The sequence below is a fragment of the Panulirus ornatus genome, chromosome 64 (genome assembly GCF_036320965.1).
Source record: "Panulirus ornatus isolate Po-2019 chromosome 64, ASM3632096v1, whole genome shotgun sequence".
Taxonomy (NCBI): Eukaryota; Metazoa; Arthropoda; class Malacostraca; order Decapoda; family Palinuridae; genus Panulirus; species Panulirus ornatus.
In genome coordinates, this window is record NC_092287.1 from 20,981,281 (window position 1) to 21,001,937 (window position 20,657).

At 40.2% G+C, this 20,657-nt stretch overlaps 1 protein-coding gene across 9 annotated transcripts in view; it reads left to right on the top strand.

Moving 5' to 3' along the window:
- The window catches only part of LOC139746178 (putative neural-cadherin 2), a 760,037-nt gene extending 744,861 nt beyond the window's left edge, over positions 1 to 15,176 (top strand). For 2 of the 9 annotated variants that reach the window (XR_011712090.1, XM_071657094.1), the window contains exons 26-29: positions 3,014 to 3,246; positions 7,031 to 7,258; positions 12,466 to 12,864; positions 14,869 to 15,176. Coding sequence is in view for 6 of the 9 variants with exons in the window: in XM_071657094.1 (XP_071513195.1) it covers positions 3,014 to 3,246; positions 7,031 to 7,258; positions 12,466 to 12,864; positions 14,869 to 15,038 (1,030 nt within the window). In the remaining 3 variants the exon portion in view is untranslated. Of the gene's footprint in view, positions 1 to 3,013; positions 3,251 to 7,030; positions 7,259 to 11,354; positions 12,865 to 14,868 lie in introns of those variants that run through there. The other 7 variants (XR_011712087.1, XM_071657098.1, XM_071657095.1 and 4 more) reach the window with 7 other exon arrangements.
- Positions 15,177 to 20,657: the final 5,481 nt, after the last annotated feature.

Genomic DNA, 20,657 nt, shown 5'->3' on the forward strand with positions numbered 1-20,657 from the left:
TTTGATCGAGTAAGTAGTGAAAGGGTAAGAGAGATGTCAGGTAATAAATATAGTGTGGTTGAGAGAGCAGAAGGTGTTTTGAAATGTTTTGGTCACATGGAGAGAATGAGTGAGGAAAGATTGACAAAGAGGATATATGTGTCAGAGGTGGAGGGAACGAGGAGAAATGGGAGACCAAATTGGAGGTGGAAAGATGGAGTGAAAAAGATTTTGAGTGATCGGGGCCTGAACATGCAGGAGGGTGAAAGGCGTGCAAGGAATAGAGTGAACTGGAACAATGTGGTATACCGGGGTCAACGTGCTGTCAGTGGATTGAACCAGGGCATGTGAAGCGCCTGGGGTAAACCATGGAAAGTTCTGTGGGGCCTGGATGTGGAAAGGGAGCTATGGTTTTGGTGCATTATACATGAGAGCTAGAGACTAAGTGTGAACGAATGTGGCCTTTGTTGTCCTTTCCTAGTGCTGCCTCGTGCACATGCGGTGAAGGGGTTGTCATTTCATGTGTGGTGGGGTGGTAACAGGAATGAATAAAGGCAGCGGGTATGAATTATGTACAGGGGTGCATGATGTCTCCATGGTTGTTTAATCTGTTTATGGGTGGGGTTGTTAGGGAGGTGAATGCAGGACTTTTGGAGAGAGGGGCAAGTATGCAGTCTGTTGTGGATGAGAGGGTTTGGGAAGTGAGTCATTTGTTGCTGTCTGATGATACAGTGCTGGTGGCTGATTCAGGTGAGAAACTGCAGAGGATGGTGACTGAGTTTAGAAAAGTGTGTGAAAGGAGAAAGCTGAGAGTAAATGTGAATAAGAGCAAGGTTATTAGGCTCAATAGGGTTGAGGGACAAGTTAATTGGGAGGTAAGTTTGAATGGAGAAAAACTGGAGGAAGTGAAGTGTTTTAGATATCAAGGAGTGGACTTAGCAGCAGATGGAACCATGGAAGCAGAAGTGAGTCACAGGGTGGGGGAGGGGGCGAAGGTTCTAGGAGCGTTGAAGAATGTGCAGAAGGCGAGAACGTTATCTCAAAGAGCAAAAATGGGTATGTTTGAAGGAATTGTGGTTCCAACAATGCTATATGTTTACTAGGCATGGGCTACAACCCTATCTATAGTTTTGAAGAATGTGTGGAAAGCAAGAATGATATCTTGGAGAGTAAAAATAGGGATGTTTAAAGGAACAGTGGTTCCAAGAGTGTTATATGGTTGCGAGGCATGGGCTACAACCCTATCTATAGCCCATGCCTCGCAACCATACAACATTGTTGGAACAACTATTCCTTCAAACATCCTCATTTTTGCTCCGAGATAATGTTCTTGCCTTCCACATATTCTTCAATGCTTCCAGAACCTTCACCCCCTCCCCCATCCTGTGACTCACTTCCACTTCCATGGTTCCATCCGCTGCTAGATCCACTCCCAGATATCTAAAACGTTTCACTTCCTCCAGTTTTTCTCCATTCACACTTACCTCTCAATCAACTTGTCCCTCAACCCTACTGAATCTAATAACCTTGCTCTTATTCACATTTACTCTTAACTTTCTCCTTTTACACACTTTACCAAACTCAGTGTTGGAAATGAAATATTTGAGGACAATGTGTGGTGTGAGGTGGTTTGATCGAGTAAGTAATGAAAGGGGAAGAGAGATATGTGGGAATTAAAAGAGTGTGGTTGAGAGAGCAGAAGAGGGTGTGTTGAAATGGTTTGGACACATGGAGAGAATGAGTGAGGAAAGATTGACAAAAAGGATATATGTGTCAGAGGTGGAGGGAAGAAAGATAAGCAGGAGACCAAATTGGGGGTGGAAGGATGGAGTGAAAAAGATTTTGAGTGATCGGGGCCTGAACATGCAGGAGGGTGAAAGGCGGGCAAGGAATAGAGTGAATTGGATCGATGTGGTATACCGGGGTCAACGTGCTGTCAATGGATTGAATCAGGGCATGTGAAGCGTGTGGGGTAAACCATGGAAAGTTCTGTGGGGCCTGGATGTGGAAAGGGAGCTGTGGTTTCGGCCATTACTGCATGACAGCTAGAGACTGAGTGTGAACGAATGGGGCCTTTGTTGTCTTTTCCTAGCGCTACCTCGCACACATGAGGGGGAAGGGGGATGTTATTCCATGCGTGGCAAGGTGGCGATGGAAATGAATAAAGGCAGACAGTGTGAATTGTGTGCATGTGTATATATGTATATGTCTGTGTGTGTATATATATGTGTACATTGAGATGTATGGGTATGTATATATATGTGTGTGGACGTGTGTGTATTTACATGTGTATGGGGGTGGGTTGGGCCATTTCTTTCGTCTGTTTCCTTGCGCTACCTCGCAAACACGGGAGACAGCAACAAAGCAAAATAAATAAATAATAAATAAATATTTGTGTATGTGTATGTTATCCCTGGGGATAGGGGAGAAAGAATACTTCCCACGTATTCCCTGCGTGTTGTAGAAGGCGACTAAAAGGGGAGGGAGCAGGGGGCTGGAAATCCTCCCCTCTCATTTTCAATTTTCCGAGAAAGAACAGAGAAGGGGGCCAAGTGTGGATTTCCTTCAAAGGCCCAGTCCTCTGTTCTTAACGCTACCTCGCTAACACGGGAAATGGCGAATAGTACGAAAGAAAAAGTATGTGTATGTATGTATACATTGATATGTATATGGGAGTTTATGTGTATGTATATATGAGTGGTTAGGCCATTCTTCATCTGTCTCCTTGCACTACCTCGCTGACGTGGGAAACAGTGGTTAAGTATGATAAGATAAAAAATGAATAAATAAATGATACTGTAATTCAGTACAGTAATGCACATACAGTATTTAGGTATATGTACATATACTCCTCTCCTTTAGAACTCAGGAGTTGCATTTTTTAATATATGCTTGTCAGTTCTTGACACAAATAAGGCATGCTAATTCACCCTATGAAAAATTAGAATAACTGTTTGAACATAGTGAATCCCCAGTCTTTACAAGTGAGACAGCTTTTCCTGGTTCTCAGTTGCCTAACTTTCTGTCTTTGCAGTTGTGAGCCAGGCCAGCAGTTGATGGGCCTCAGCTGCCAGGATATTGATGAGTGTGTATATCAGCCATGCCTGCATGGTGGTACGTGTCACAATATGAAGCCTGGTTACCTCTGCACATGTGATCCAGCCCACATAGGAGACAATTGTGAATGGACTAAGGAATCCTTAGACCTGCACCTTCTTACAGCACCTGTAGCTATTGCAGTTCTTACACTTCTTATACTTGTTATTGGTAGGTCTTATTATTGTTTTGCTTATGTTATTTGCAGAGATGGGTATGTTTAAAGATATAGTATTCCCAACAATTTATGGATGTAAGGCATGGGCTGCAGTTGAGAATGTGTAGAGGAGAGTGGATGTGTTCAATATTAAATGTTTGAGGACAGTACATGGTATGAGAAGGGTTGATTGGGTAAGTAATAAAAGGGCAAGGGAAAGGTGTTGTAATAAGAATAGCATGGTTGAGAAAGCTGAGGAGGGTGTGCTGAAATTGCATGGGCACAGAGAGGGAATGAGTAAGGAGTTGAAAAAGGATAAATGAGTCAGATTCGGAGGGAACAAGAAAGGAAAAACCAGATTGGAGAGAAAAATATTTTGAGTCTTTGGGTCCTGAACATGCAAAAAAAACAGCAAACAAGTGTGAAATTAATGTATATAAGGTTTGTTGAATGTGTTTGATAACAGAGTGGCAGATATAGGGTGTTTTGGTCAAGGTGGGGTGTGAAGTGAGAGGGTCAGGGAGAATGGTATGGTAAACAGAGAAGAGGTAGTGAAAGCTTTGTGGAAAATGAAAGCCAGCAAGGCGGCAGGGTTGGATGGTATTGCAGTGGAATTTATTAGAAAAGGGGGTGACTGTGTTTTTGACTGGTTGGTAAGGATATTCAATGTATGGATCATGGTGAAGTGCCTGAGGATTAGCGGAATGCATGCATAGTGACATTGTACAAAGGCAAAGAGGATAAAGGTGAGTGTTCAAACTACAGAGGTATAAGTTTGTTGAGTATTCCTGAAAAATTATGGGAGGATATTGATTGAGAGGGTAAAGGCATGTACAGAGCATCAGACCGGGGAAGAGCATTGTGGTTTCAGAAGTGATAGAGGATGTATCGATCAGGTTTTTGTGTTGAAGCATATATGTGAGAAATACTTAGAAAAACAGATGGATTTGTATGTAGCATTTATGGATCTGGAGAAGGCATATAATAGTGATAGAGATGATTTGTGGAAGGTGTTAAGAGTATATGGTGTGGGAGGTAAGTTGCTCGAAGCAGTGAAAAGTTTTTATCAAGGATGTAAGGCATATTTACGAGTAGGAAGAAAGGAAAGTGATTGGTTCCCATAGAATGTTGGTTTGCGGCAGGTGTGCATGATGTCTCCATGGTTGTTTAATTTCTTTATGGATGGGGTTGTTAGAGAGGTGAATGCAAGAATTTCGGAGAGAGGGGCAAATATGCAGTCTGTTGTGGATGAGAGGGCTTGGGAAGTGAGTCAGTTGTTGTTCGCTGATGATACAGCGCTGGTGGCTGATTCGGGTGAGAAACTGCTGAAGTTGGTGACTGAGTTTGGTAAAGTGTGTGAAAGAAGAAAGCTGAGAGTAAATGTGAATAAGAGCAAGGCTATTAGGTACAGTAGGGTTGAGGGACAAGTCATTTGGGAGGTAAGTTTGAATGGAGAAAAACTAGAGGAAGTGAAATGCTTTAGATATCTGGGAGTGGATTTGGCAGTGGATGGAACCATGGAAGCGGAAGTGAGTCACAGGGTGGGGGAGGGGGCAAAAGTTCTGGGAGTGTTGAAGAATGTGTGGAAGGCATGAACGTTATCTCGGAAAGCAAAAATGGGTATGTTTGAAGGAATAGTGGTTCCAACAATGTTATATGGATGCGAGGCGTAGACTATAGATAGGGTTGTGCGGAGGAGAGTGGATGTGTTGGAAATGAGATGTTTGAGGACAATATATGGTGTAAGGTGGTTTGATCGAGCAAGTAATGAAAGGGTAAGAGAGATGTGTGGTAATAAAAAGAGTGTGGTTAAGGGAGCAGAAGAGGGTTTATTGAAATGGTTTGGTCACATGGAGAGAATGAATGAGGAAGGATTGACAAAGAGGATATATGTGTCAGAGGTGGAGGGAACGAGGATAAGTGGGAGACCAAATTGAAGGTGGAAGGATGGAGTGTAAAAGATTATGAGCGATCGGGGCCTGAACATACAGGAGAGTGAAAGGCATGCAAGGAATAGAGTGAATTGGAACGATGTGGTATACCGGGGTCGACTTGCTGTCAATGGATTGTTCCAAGGCATATGAAGCATCTGGGGTAAACCATGGAAAGTTCTGTGGGGCCTGGATGTGGAAAGGGAGCTATGGTTTCAGTGCATTATACATGACAGCTAGAGACTGAGTGTGAACAAATGTGGCCTTTGTTGTCTTTTCCTAACGCTACCTCACACACGTGCGGGGGGAGGGGGGTGTCATTTCGTGTGGCAGGGTGGCGACAGGAATTAATAAGGCAGCAAGTATGAATTATGTACAAGTGTATATATGTATGTCTGTGTTGTATATATATGTATATGTTGAAATGTATAGGTATGTATGTGTGCGTGTGTGGACATTTATGTATATACGTGTGTATGTGGGTGGGTTGGGCCATTCTTTCGTCTGTTTCCTTGCGCTACCTCGCTAACGCAGGAGACAGCGACAAAGTCTAATAAATAATATATTTATATTTATTATACTTAGTCGCTGTCTCCTGTGTTAGTGAGGTAGCGCAAGGAAACAGATGAAAGACTGGTAGTGGGGGTAAGGGGAATCTGTGAGAAATAGTTACTGAAGTGTGAGGCAGAGGTAAGCTACATTTCTACATGGGCATTGGTAGTAGGTTATAGAGTGGTTTAGGTGGGAAGGTCATAGTGATGTTGCATAGACTTTAGTGTTAGGCATACTGAGGCAGGACTGTATTGGGAGAATCTTTGTTTCATTGTGAAAGTATGTTTGTAGTTGCTAGGTAGCCAGTGATTGTTATGATTACACTATTATATGTGGTTTTGAGCTTTTTTATATTTGCTTTTAAGAAGGCAGAAAACCAAGCAAGCAAGGCATAGTTAATTGTGAAGCAGATGGATTGTTTGTATATATTTATGTAAGTGTTACTGGACTGTGACTCTGCCTGCTCGAGGTTATACTACAAGTGAAAAGTCACCTTTGGCAAGGCTGCACCACTGGGAGCACAGTCTTCTCAAAGAATTTCTCTCTCCAAAGGAGCCTCCATTTCCCTGGTACTGGAAGTTGTGCAGCCTTGGGCTGCATGAGCTTTTAGAAAGATCCAAGGTAACAAGAGGACCCTTTGAGTGAAACTGGTCATGGGGTTAAATATGGAAATGTATACATGAATTTATATAAATGTCAGTTGTTCATGTACATATATGCAGGTGTGTTTCTGGACTCTGCTTGCATGTGGTCACACTGTGAGTGAAGAATCACCTTCTGCAATGTTGTATCATCATTGAATGAAAAAGAAGTGCAATATCATTAAAGAACTCATTTCAAAGCAGTCAGCCTTTCCCTACTGCCAGGTGAAGCTGAACTTTAAAGCTGTGGGAGCCACATAAATGGGGTCATGGAGCTATGTGATTATGATATATCAGTTTTCCCAGACTGTTCCTGCATGTAGTTACACCTTGAGCAGAAAATCATGTTTGGAGAGGTTGTATCATTGCCAGTGGATGGAGAGGAATAAGGTCACAGTTGGAACTTTTTGCTCCAAAGACATCCATCATTTCTCTATTTGAAGGTGCAAGAGCCTCATTCAAGGGTTCATGTGTTTGTACAATTGAATATAATGCCATAGATGCCCATACACTTTTTTTTTCTTTGTACTTCACCTTTTGATAGGCTGGATAGATTTGTTTCATGGTGTGAAGGTATATAGGGAAAGGCATTCCACTCACATATCAACATAGTTCAGTTTACCCTCTCCTCCTCCTTTTTTTATGTCTCACTGGTACCTCATTATGGCCCACAGTGGTGATTGGTGTCTTGCTGAATATTCGCTTCCAAAGATCCCGTGCAGCAAGAGGTATGGCTGTACGACCAGGGAGTATGGAGGGTATAACAGCCACACTAGGAACTAATGTAGAGTCACAGGTTGTCAGTGAAAACCAACACAGTCCAGCAGCTAAGGAGGAGAACTTACTTTTGGAATCACTCATGATTAGATTACCAAACAAGGAGGTTCCTCTGACCCTTGAAGGTATGGAGAAGATAATTCTGTTGTTTAAAGATTTATTAATGGCATAGTGTTGTATACCTAATTGTCTTCCCCACTCTAATGAGCTAGCACCAGGAACAAGCAAACAATATCTTTCCTCTTCTGCACACCTAACTTGAAGCTGTCATTACAGTGCACCAAAATTAGAGCCTACCGTCCACACTCAAGCCACACAGATTGCTCTACAGTTTATCTTGGATACTTCATATGCCGTGGTACAGCTCACTGACAACACGTCATCCCCATGCATACCTCATGGATTCGGGTCACTCTATGTAGTACACTCCTTAATTCGGGTCACTGTGTAATGCACACCTCTCGACTTTCTGTATTCATAGCCTCTCTTCACTTGACCCTGTCATCTTTCCATTCGACCTTTCCACCTTGCTCCCTCCAAATTTGACACATAGCTCATCTTCCCCAGTCTTTCCTTACTCATTCTGTCCATATTCTGAATCATTTCAATACACCCAGGTTGGCCCTCTCAGTTATAATGTACTTTACCACATCCCTTTCTGCCACTGTCATCCATTTTATGATCAGTCAGTTTTTGCATCATTTTGAACACATCTATCCTCTGCCTTCCTTTTGCATTTAGAGCCCAAGACTCAAATCCAGTATTAACTGTTAAGACTAGTTTACCTCCTACAGATTCTCACCTCTCTTTCAACATGTTCCTTAACTCTTTTGTAGCACAATTAAATTTCATGCTGGTTCCCAGTGTCCATTATCCAACAAAAAAAAGAAGTATCTATATCTAAATGACTTTTTTATTAGTTTCAACATCAAAAGAAATTGTATTTTCTAAATCTGGCATAAGTATCCATAGAAACCATATTAAATAATGAAAAGGAACCTTTTCTATATTATTTTTCAAATTTGTTCACTGTTTCCTGCATTAGTGAGTTAGTGTCCAGATCATACAAGGAAAAAGCCTCCTTCGCTCACATTCATTCTCTGGGTGTCATATGTAATGCAACTTAAACCATACCCCACTATTGACCAACAGGCCTGACAGACCTTCCTGTTGTTTTCCCAGGCTGTTTCATATGACCTGGTTTAGTCCTCTGACAGCATGTCACCCCATGTGTACCACATTGCCCCAATTCACTCTGTCCTGAGCAAACCTTTCATCTTCCTGCATGTTCAGGGTATGAACATTCAAAATTGTTTTCACTCTATCCTTCCTTTTCCAATGTGGCTTTACCGCATCTCCTTATCCTTTCCACTTCTGACTCGTATATTGTCGTTGTCAACCTTCCCCACTCATTCTTTCCGTATATCCATATTATTTCAGCACATTCTCTTTAGCTCTTTCAAGCACATTCTTCTTAATGCCACACCTCTCGTAACCTTTTAACACTTGATCAAACCACCTTACACCATATATTGTCTTCAGACAATTAATTCCCAATGCATTTACCCTTTTCTGTACATTCTCATTTATAACACATGGCTCACATCCATTGTTGGCACTACCATACCTTTACAACTACTTATATTCATCCTACTAGAAAATGGCCTGTCTTTCTACACATTTCTCAGTGCTTCCAGAATGTTCTACCCCTCACATACTTTGTGACACACTTCAGCTAACATGGTTCCACTTACTACCATATCCCCTCTCAGGTACCTGAAATGCTTAACTTCTTTTCAAGGTTTCTCCATTCAAACTCACACCCCAGCAAACATCTCTCTTTGCACTGATAAACTTAATATTCTTGCTTTTATTAACACTTACTCACAACTTTCCCCATTGATACACTCCTAAACTGACATCAAATTCCAGTTACTCTCTTGAATTTGCCACGAGCACCACATCATTAGCAAACAACTGACTCGCCTCCCAAGACCCATCCCCTACAAACTGTATACCTGTCCCTATCTCCAAGACCCCTGCATTTGCCTCCTCACCACCTCATCCATAAACAGATTAAACAGCCATGGTGATACCACACACCTGTTGTAGACACAACTTCACCTGAAACCCTCACCCTCCTTTCTACCTCCTTATGCACATGCCTAACTTCATAAAAATTCCTCAATGCTTTAATTTCTTTCCTTCCACACCATGTATTCATAACATGTATCACATTTCTGCCCTATTATAGTTTCTTCAGATCCATAAATGCCATTTACAAAGCCTTCCTTTCTGTTTCTCTATGTATTTCTCACACACATTCTTTAAGGCAAAATACCTGATCCCAACATCCTCTGCAACTCATGAAACCACGTTGTTCCTACCCAGTCTGATGCTCTGTGCCTGCCACCACCCTCTCAATCACCTCTTTTTCATATAACTTTCCAGGTACACTCAACAAACTTTTAGCACTATAATTCAAGCACACATCTTTGACCTCCTTGTCTTTATACATTGGCACTATTCATGCATTCTGCCTGTCGTCAAGTTCCTTCCCTTGTTCCATACATAGTTTGAAAATCCTGGCTAACCAGTCATCGACACAGTCACCCCCTTTCCTTAGAAATTCACCTGCAGTGCCATCCACTCTTGCATGTTATACAAGGCTTTCACCACATCTTTCTTTACCAAACCACATGCCATGACTCACTCACTTCACATACCTCTGTGACCTAAACACCATTCATCAGCTACCCTGTCATCAAACATATTCACAGGTCCCTCAGAGTACTCACTTCATCTCTGCACATATCTCTGCCTGTTACCACTTCCCTAGTTATCCCATTCAGTGATGTTCCCATTTGTTCTCTTATTTTCCTCACACTATTATCCTCTTTCCAGAACATCTTATTCTCTCAGAAGTTTGTCAATATTTAATTACCCCAACTCTCATTTACTCTATTTTTCAGCACCTGCACATTCCTCTTGACCTCCTCTGTAAGTACTACACATACACCTCTCTTTTCTCTTTCACAAGCAACTTTACTCCATCATCTAATTTCTCACTACCCTTCTCAGCAGCCCACCTCCTGCCCTCTTTGTTGGCTTCTGTGATACGCAGGAAATTCATAAGTATTCTTTCTCCCCCATTCCCATATTAATAAGAATTTTTAATTGAAAAATATCAAGAAATGAATATTCATATAACAAAAATCAAAATATAAGTGCATTGAAATATGATGAAAGGATGAAATCTAAGTGTAAGGTGTGCTGGAATCTTGTAGGAAGTACTTATCCCACCTTTGATGTAATGGTTTTTATATCCAGGTTTACATCAGTTAGGTTAGGTTAAAGATAGCAGCATAATAGATAGACCACTAATATTACTTATTCTTTATGGTATGAATTAGGATAATAGATAATCATGATAATGTAAGGGTATGTGGTGTTAGAAAAAAGTCATTAGGTTGGTGCATAAAGTCCTTTCTGATGTTCTGGACATGTAGAAAGAACATGTGGCAGATAATTATAATAGAATAGGTCAAGAGGATTTATGCAAGAAAACTGATGAGAAGTAAGATGCACTGAAAGAATTTTGTGCATAGAAGTATTGTGAATGGAGACTTTGGTCTCACTTGCCAAATCTAATATGTATGCAAGGTGAAAAGCAAGAAGCTTTTATGTAAGTATGGAAATTGTATTTTTTAACAAATTGGGCATGGTTTAAGGATACATATGATTTCAAGGGCTGTAATAACCTGACCCACCCTATTAATGTGGGACAGATTAGTACTGCAGTAATAGACAGATAGATAGGTTAGATATATTAATAAATGTATGGAAAGGATTAGAAGTTAGGCTTTAAGCTTTTCCTTTCTTCATTTCTGATGCCCAGTCCCTCCTGGAACTCCTCAAGAGGCTGGCCATGGCAAGTGTCTCCATAACTGAATCCCATTGCTGCTTCCAAGCATTTAATGCCTCACCCTTAACAGACCATTAGCAGAAGTTAACACTACCGCAGTTTTTCCAGAGGCCCTTACCAAATGCTCTCATATTTTATTAAGATTATTTTACCTGAAATATGGTTAATATCACTGTCCTAATCATTTTTTTTGTTCATTTCCTTTTTATTCTAAACAGTTGTGTCTATTTATGTCAAATTAATTAAAGTAAACAGTAGGTTGTAGATACAGGTGGATTATTATTATGCAACTACAGAACCCCTTTTATGGGATTCAAGGCTGAACTCCATGCAGGAACACAGAGAATGTCATTAACAGGGCAGTACTCCTTTTTATCCACTCCTCAACCTTGCTGAAGATGTCTTCTTGCTTGCAGTGTAACCACTAGCAAATGGAATCTGGTAAGAGCAGCGCAATTTCTAATACAAATAAGGATGCCACTTTTTTGGTTTTCTGAGATATGTTTTTCATCACAGTTTTGAGATTTATAATACAAAATTCATTCATGATATATCAATATGGAACTTTTTATTATTTCATTTATTATACTTTGTTGCTGTCTCCGGCGTTAGCAAGGTAATGCAAGGAAACAGACAAAAGAATGGCCCAACCCACCCACATACACATGTATATACATAAACGCCCACACACGCACATATACATACCTATACATTTCAACATATACATACATGTATGTTTCTGATGCCCATATACATATATACACATGCACATATTCATACATGCTGCCTTCATCCATTCCCACCGCCACCCCACCACACATGAAATGACGAAATTGTTAACAAAATAAAATTACAGGTGCAAAAGAATTCAAGCCTATAAAGAAACAGGGTAGTTTTATTTGTGAAGCTGTTATGTGAGACAAGTGCCTCTTAGTGTGCACTTTCAAGTGTCCAACATAGTCTTTCACACTAGTAAAGTCGATGGTGTATAAGTGAACTGCGACATTGTATGGCAGTATATACCTATTGCATCCCAAATGTAAGTGTAGTTATAAACAATAAGTTGAAATATTTTTTCATGACTTCATTTACATGGAATTATAATGTATAGAAATAACTGCAAATAAAATTGTCTCTAACTCAGAACCTAGTCAGAATGATACATCAGCCTAGATGTTTAATGGCAAACTGACTGGTAGGCATTTACTATGAGTAACTAGGTTTACATAGAGTGAGTTAAAGGTGGCATTAGGAATGTTACGTAGAGGATAAGTACAGCATTTATGTCATTTCCACTTTCTCAAAGAGTACAGTATTAATGGTGAAGTTTAGCTTTATCATTCATATGTTTAATACAATGAAAAACCCTTTCATAATGGACTAACTGGTAATTCATCTAATCTACAGGCAGAAAACATTTGGTCACCTCTCCTGAGATGCCAGACCTTAAAGGTGAGACTGAAGCCATCAAGGGCAACTGCATGCAGATACTAGGATCTGCCATAAAAGTCCCCAAGATTGAAGTGGATGAAAACAAAGACAATACTAACCATCAGATTTGTTCCATTGCAACATGTTCAACTACCACAGATGCAGTCGTAGAACATAAAAAGAGTACCCCACAAACAGTATGTTATGTATCACATACTACTGCAGGCTGCCCCACTCTAGTAACCGCAGCTCGACAGGTTACTCTTGGTACAGGCATGAGTTCTGCACAACCTTCCCTGGCTCAGGATGACCTTAGAGCCTATGCATATGAAGGAAATGGCTCACCCTCTGGGTCACTCACTTCCACTGTTGTAGGTCAGTTTTGCAATTTGGAGTGGACTGTGTTATTTAGTGAGAGCTAAAGATTAAAATTTTTCATATCTTTGTTACTTCATCAGTATTTCATGACAGGAAAATTTCCGAGACGTGTGAATGAGGCAAGAGCAGAGCAAAAGATATTTCAGATGAAGATGCAAGTGGAATGATATAGGACTGGAAACAATGGGATCGTTTTGTGTGTAGAGGTAGTGTGAACAGAGGCTTGCACTTTTTATTGCTAATTGGTTGTACTTGAATCAAAAGAGCATGTATTGATATCAATGGACTTTGTTTCACTCTAATGTGATGGACTTTAGTTGAAGGTATGCATGAAACAAAGGCTGTGTCCACTTATCAACCCCAAGGACATAGAAGTGTAAACAATAATAGATAGGTAGATTAATGAAATTTGGATATGTTCTATAAATTTGCTTGTGTATATCAAACATGTAACCTAAGTAAACAGGTCTGCAATTGTTTTCAGCTGAAGGAGCTGAGGATCTTAAATCATTTACCAATCTCAAGTCCATGTTAACTTACTGAATGGAAATAATCTAGTCTTTTCCTGAATGAGTTTGTTGTTTTGGCATCTGTGGCATTGTTTGCATTTATGACATGAAGCAGCATTGAGATCTAGGCTCGTATTCAAGAACGATACGACAGGCAGTTGACTTTGTGAAGGCGATGAAGCTTCACATCATCGTATTCAACAACATGGTAGTAATGTGACGCAGGTCGACGCTGATTGGCTAGCTGGTATGACTATGCGATGAATTATTGGAACGTTGCAAGGGGACCCTCTTCCGATGAGACTTTATGATGGGAAATAATTGTTAACAATTACACATTGTATCTCTTACATGATTATGCATTAAACACATTCAAAAATGTTTTCTTATGCTAAAGAGATGGGAATTTGAATAAAAGTTACAGGAAATTTTGTTTTCGAGACGGGTGTGAGTCTTACCACAAAACATCAAAGACTATATGACATAATCTTTGGTAAAACATAAACATTCTCAAGTAGCAGTAAGACTCGCACCAGTCTCGCAAAAATATTTTCCTGTAACTTTTTGTTTTAATTCCCACCTCTTTAGCATAAGATGATAATATTTTCGAACCTATTTAATGCATGAATAATAATTTCAGAGATATGTAATTGTTAATGATTATTTTCCATTGTAAAGTCTCATCAGAAGGGGGTCCCTTGCAAAGGCCACCTTTGCAACATATCAATAATTCATCATATAGTCATACCAGCCAGCCAACCAACATTGCATTACTCCCACATTCTTGAATATGATGATGTGAAGCTTCATCGTCTTCACAAAATCAACCCCCATCGTATCGTTCTTGAATATGGACCCTAAAGTGATGAATTTCAAAAATATCATCCACTATGCTATTGCTATGGCCACCCCCTTTGAGGGAGTTCCAGGAGGGAACATGCTTCAGATATAAAAGAAAGATATACAGATTACCGACCATTAATGTTTATTTAGTAAAGGCAAGATGTCATACATATCATCATGGCAAAGATGCATTTAATATTAGTACATTTGAATCATTGTTAGGCAAATTTCTGAAAATTTGTATCCATTTATAGTATATAGGAAAATACCATTCAAAGACCACCTTAAAAACTTCCTACCAGAGAATCCATTGAAAATTTATTGTAAAGAATGAATGGAAAACATTCTGATCCTGTTATTATGATGTATACCACATGCCCATGGTGTTCCTTTTCATACATAAGCCAGCTGGCAAACAGGTAAGAAGGGAATGGCGAGTGGAGAAGCATACAATTTTCCTTTCCAGTTTGCTGCTAGACAGGAATAATTGCCTTAATTCCTAATATTCAATTAAAGAATATTAGGAATTAAGGCAATTATTCTTGTCTAGCAGCAGATAACATCTGTGAGTGGAAAAGGTTTATAAATCTATTACTTTCTAGAGAAAAATTACATCACCTTATTAACATATAGCACACTAATTTTTCAGGTTTACAAACAGAGTCTTTGGAAGAAGAGAGTCATAATCCTCTAGTTCCTGAATATGGTGAGGTTTTTGACCTGCTTAAAAATCTCCCTGATGCCAAGATTCAGCCATCAAGCCATGACAACTGTAAAGGTCCCTCATCAGAATTAGAAACTGGAGTAAATATCACATGATACAGATGTGGCACAGCTAAGTGAAGAATAAATATGCTCTAGTTTTTTGTTCCATTTAAATTGCAAATGCTTCATTCATTGTACAAACAAATCCAAGATGTTTATACATTTATATATCAGTAAATTATATAGTATGAACTGCTTATTAGTAACCTACTCCAATTTAAGAATTCCCACTATCCAACCCAATGATGCTTTAATACTCATGCTGACATACTGTAGATATATGATGATTAGCTACAACAAACATTTGTTCAGGAACATACTGACCTAATCATTTACTTCTCTTAAGATTGCGATCTTACTGACAAAATAATCCAGTCATTTCTTGAATGAGTTTTCCATTTTGCCATTTATAGCATAATTTTAGCACATATGACATTATTGAGCAGCTCATTACAGTTTGTGAAGCAGGGCTGTGTAATATCATCATAGCACTATTTTCCTCCTCGTTGAAGTGGGGGCAGCGATGCTGTTTCCTGTGTATGGGCGTTTATATATATATATATATATATATATATATATATATATATATGAGTGGATGGGCTGTTCTCTGTCTCTCCTGGCACCACCTCGCTGATGCAGGAAACAGCAATCAAGTACAATAAATAAACCAAGGCATGTGAAACGTCTGGAGTAAACCTTGGAAAGGTCTGTGGGGTCTGGATGTGGAGCTGTAGTTTCAATGCATTACACATGACAGCTAGAGACTGTGAAATGTGGTCTTGTATATCAGTCTTCCTGGTGCTACCTCACTGAAACAGGGGTAGCGATGCTTTTTCCTGTTGTACAAAGTAGTGACAGGAATGGATGAAGGCAAGCAAGTATGAATAAGTACATGTGTACATATGTATATGTAGATATGATGATCACACTCATCTGTGATGATAGTATGAAGGTGAAATCACACCAGTAGGAGTTCATATAATTTCATTTAACATGTAATTTTTATATAAATGTGGTACTTATTTCAGAAACAATCCACCTCATCAGGTACTAGTACTTAAAGTTATTTAAATCCCACCATCACACTTGGTTCCTGCCATACAACACCAATCTTTCTAGACTGTCTCGTCAAAACCCTTGTGAGGGAGAGTGATCAAGGAGGGTCATGAGCTGGGGTTGACCTGGGTAGCTGGGTGTGTCATGGACAACTTTTTTTAATGTTTTCATGCTTTGTCAATTCTTTCGTAATGATTTGTTTAATGCTAGGATATACTTTAAAATTGCCTGGGATCAAATTAAGTTATTAGAATTAGCAATTATGACAGATTCAATGATGCATGTGGCATAATCAGCAGAGGGATAATAAAATAACGGGATTTTCAAGATCTATGGGGTGATCATTTTCATGACAATGTTAAGCAATCACATTTTTATGGTCATCCCTCCATACTGAATGTCAATGCCAGTAACACCTCTTCATTACAGTCTTACTGGTCTGGCCTACATAAATATATGTACATGCCTTGCATTTGACTGCATGAACACTCAATTGTTGCATAATTTGGTGTTGTTTTAGAACATGTCTTAAGTTACCTAAGTTGGGAGAATAGGGCAATCCTAAACTTTCAGATTTATCCTTAATTGTCACATCTTGTTACAAGAAACATAAAGCATCTTCCTAGCTTTCCAGTAAGCTTTGTTCACAAACCACTTGGTTTGAGAACAAAGCTTCCTGGAAAGCTAGACAGACATTTTATGCTTCTGGTAACAAAGATGTGACAAATAAAGATAAATCTAAAAATTCAGTGTTGCCCTATTTGACCAACTTAGCTAATTTAAGACATGTTGTAAATAACTTCTTGTAATGTTGCTTTCCAGTGCAATAACACCATCAGCAAGACTTTAATAAATAAAAGACCAAGTCATGCAAGAATTGGTAGTGTTTGCACCATCAAATGCAAGGCATGTAAATATACTTATGTAGGCCAGACTGGTAAGACTGTAACGGAGAGGTGTTATTGGCATCGACTTTCAATACCAAGGGATGACCACAAAAATGCGATCGCTAAACATTGTCATGAAAATAATCACCCTACAGATCTTGAAAATCCAGATATTTTATACCCCTCTGCTGATTATGCCACAAGTAATGTCATTAAAAATGTCTTAATTGCTAATACTAAGAACTTTAATTTGTCCCCAGGCAATATCAAAGCCCATGCTAGTTTTATCCAAATCAATATGAGAGAACTGTCAAAACACGAAAACATAAAAAAGTTGTACATGACACACCCAGCTACCCAAGTCAACCCCTACCATGTGACCCTCCTTAAACACTCTCCCTTACAAGGGATACATCCAGACATCGCAGACAGTGCTTGGCTTAGAAAGATTGGTGTTGTATGGCATGAACCAAGTGTAACGTTGGGATTTAAATAACTCAGTTAAGTACTGGCACCTGACGAGGTGGATTGCCTCCAAGAACATGTCATGCCACATGTATAGAAAAATTACATGGTAAATAAAATTGTATAAACTCCTAATGAAGTGCGATTTCACCTTCATATGTATATGTTGATATGTATATGTGTGTGTGTGTGTGTGTGTGGGGATTTTTGTATATATATACATGAGTGGATGGGCCATTCTTCATCTGTTTCCTGGAGCTACCTTGCTAACCAGCCCCAGCTCCCACCCCTTTTAGTCACCTTCTACGACACACTGGGAATAAATGGGAAGAAGTCTCCCAAGTCAGCAAGGTGGCATCAGGAAAAAGTCGAAGAATGGCCCATCCAGTCATATACACATATACATACATAAATGCCCATACAAGCACATGTACATATATATAAACATATCAACATATACACATACATACATACATATGTACATATTCATACTTGCTTGCCTTTATCCATTCCTATCACTACCCTGCCCCACAGAAAACAGCATCATTACCACCTGCTTCAGCAAGGTAGTGCCACGAAAACATACAAAAAAGGCCACATTCGTTCACACTCAGTCTCTAGCTGTCATGTGTAATGCACTGAAACCACAGCTCCCTATCCACATTCAGGCCCCACAGACCTTTCCATGGTTTACCCCATCGACAGCACATCAACCCCGATATACCACACTGTTACAATTCACTCTATTCCTTGCATGCCTCTCACCCTCCTGTATGTCCAGACCCCAATCGCTCAAAATATTTTTCAGTCCATCCTTCCACCTCTAATTTAGTCTCCTGCTACTCCTTATTCCCTCCACCTCTGACACATATATCCTCTTTGTCAATCTTTCCTTACTCATTTTCTCCATATCTCCAAACCACTTCAATACACCCTCTTCTGCTCTCTCAACCACTCTTTTTCTTTCCATGCATCTCTCTTACCCTTTCACCACATACTCTCCTCAAACATTTCATTCCCAATACACTCACCCTCCTCTACACAACCCTATCCATAGCCCATGGCTTGCAATCATATAATATTATTGGAACTGCTATTCCTTCATACATACCCTTTATGATATCTATTTATTTTATATTTATTAGACTTGATCACTGTTTCCTGCATCAGCTAGGTAACACCAGGAAACACACATTCAGACACCCCAATCTGAGCCTTCGAGGAGAATGAGCACTCCTTGCTTGCCTCCTCCTGTTATCCATTTTAGAAATTTAGATACGAGGGGAGGGTTTCCAGCCCCCTGCTCCTGCTCCTGCTCCTGCTCCCTTTAGTTGCCTTCTACGACATGCAGGGAATGCATGGGAAGTATTCGTTCTCCTCTATCCCCTGGTTCTGGGGCAGATGGGGTATTGCCGCGTAGGTCCCGGATCCTGAGGCACGGAATTCCCACGTAGGCCCCTCGTCCCAGGGCATGCAGCACGATGCCTGTCTCTGACCTACATTCTGCCAAGCTCATGCATGCCTCCTAAGTGCCAAGACCGTTATGCGTCCTAATTCACTCTCGTCTGCTACCTTCCAAATGATGATTGTGAATACCTGGAGTAAAAAGAGAGATATACATAAGTATACGTAGTGAGTAGGAAAGGTGGTCAAAGGGCATTATAGGATTACGTGTTAACTGATAGGCATGTAAAAGAGAGACTTTTGGACGTTAATATGTTGAGAGGGACAGCTGAATGGAATGACTGATCACTATCTTGTGGAGGTGAAGGTGAAGATTTGCAAAGGCTTTCAGAAAAGAAGAGAGAATGTTGGGGAGAAGAGAGTGGTGAGAGTAAGTGAGGTTGCAAAGGAGACTTGTGTGAGGAAGTACCAGGAGTGATTGAGTGTAGAATGGCAAAAGGTGAGAGCAAATGACTTGAGGGGAGTGGGTGAGGAATGGGATGTATTTAGGGAAGCAGTGATGGCTTGTGCAAAAGAAGCATGTGGAATGAGAAATATGGGAAGTGGGAAGATTAGAAAGGGTGGTGAATGGTGGGGTGAAGAACTAAAGTCGGTTAAGGGAGCAAATAGGGAGGTAATAAGAAATACTGATGAAGTGAGTATTTTGAAGGTTTGTTGGATGATAGAAAGGCAGATGTAGGGTGTTTTGGTTGGGGTGGTGTGCGAAATGAAAGGGTCAGGGAGAATGGTTTGGTAAACAGAGAAGAGGTAGTGAAAGCTTTGCGGAAAATGAAAGCCGGCAAGGCAGCGGGTTTAGTTGGTATTGCAGTAGAATTTATTAGAAAAGGGGGTGACTGTTGTTGATTAGTTGGTAAGGATATTCAATGTATGTATCGATCATGGTGAAGTGCCTGAGGATTGGCGGAATGCATGCATAGTGCCATTGTACAAAGGCAAAGGGGATAAAGATGAGTGTTCAATTTACAGAGGTATGTTTGTTGAGTATTCCTGGGAAATTATATGGTATGGTATTGATTGAGGGGGTGGAGGCATGTACAGAGCATCAAATTGGGGAAGAACAGTGTGGTTTCAGAAGTGGGAGAGGATGTGTGGATCAGGTTTTTGTGTTGAAGAATATATGTGAGAAATACTTAGAAAAACAGATGGATTTGTATGTAGCCTTTATGGATCTGGAGAAGGCATATGATAGGGTTGATAGAGATGCTTTGTGGAAGGTTTTAAGAGTGTATGGTGTGGAAGGTAAGTTGCTAGAAGCAGTGAAAAGTTTTTACCAAGGATGTAAGGCATGTGTACGAGCAGGAAGAGAGGAAAGTGATTGGTTCCCAGTGAATGTCAGTTTGTGGCAGAGGTGCATGATGTCTCCATGGTTGTTTAATTTGTTTATGGATGGGGTGGTTAGGGAGGTGAATGCAAGAATTTTGGAGAGAGGGGCAAGTATGCAGTCTGTTTTGGATGAGAAGGCATGGGAATAGTCAGTCGTTGTTCGCTGATGATATAGCGCTGTTGGGTGATTCGGGTGAGAAACCGCAGAAGCTGGTGACTGAGTTTGGTAAAGTGTATGAAAGAAGAAAGTTGAAGAGAAAATGTGAATAAGAGCTTGGTTATTAGGTTCAATAAGGTTGAGGCTCAAGCTAATTGGGAGGTAAGTTTGAATGGAGAAAAACTGGAGAAAGTGAAGTGTTTTAGATATCTGGGAGTGGACTTGGCAGCGAATGGAACCATGGAAGTGGAAATGAATCACAGGGTGGGGCAGGGGGTCAAGGTTCTGGGAGCATTGAAGAATGTGTGGAAAGCGAGAACA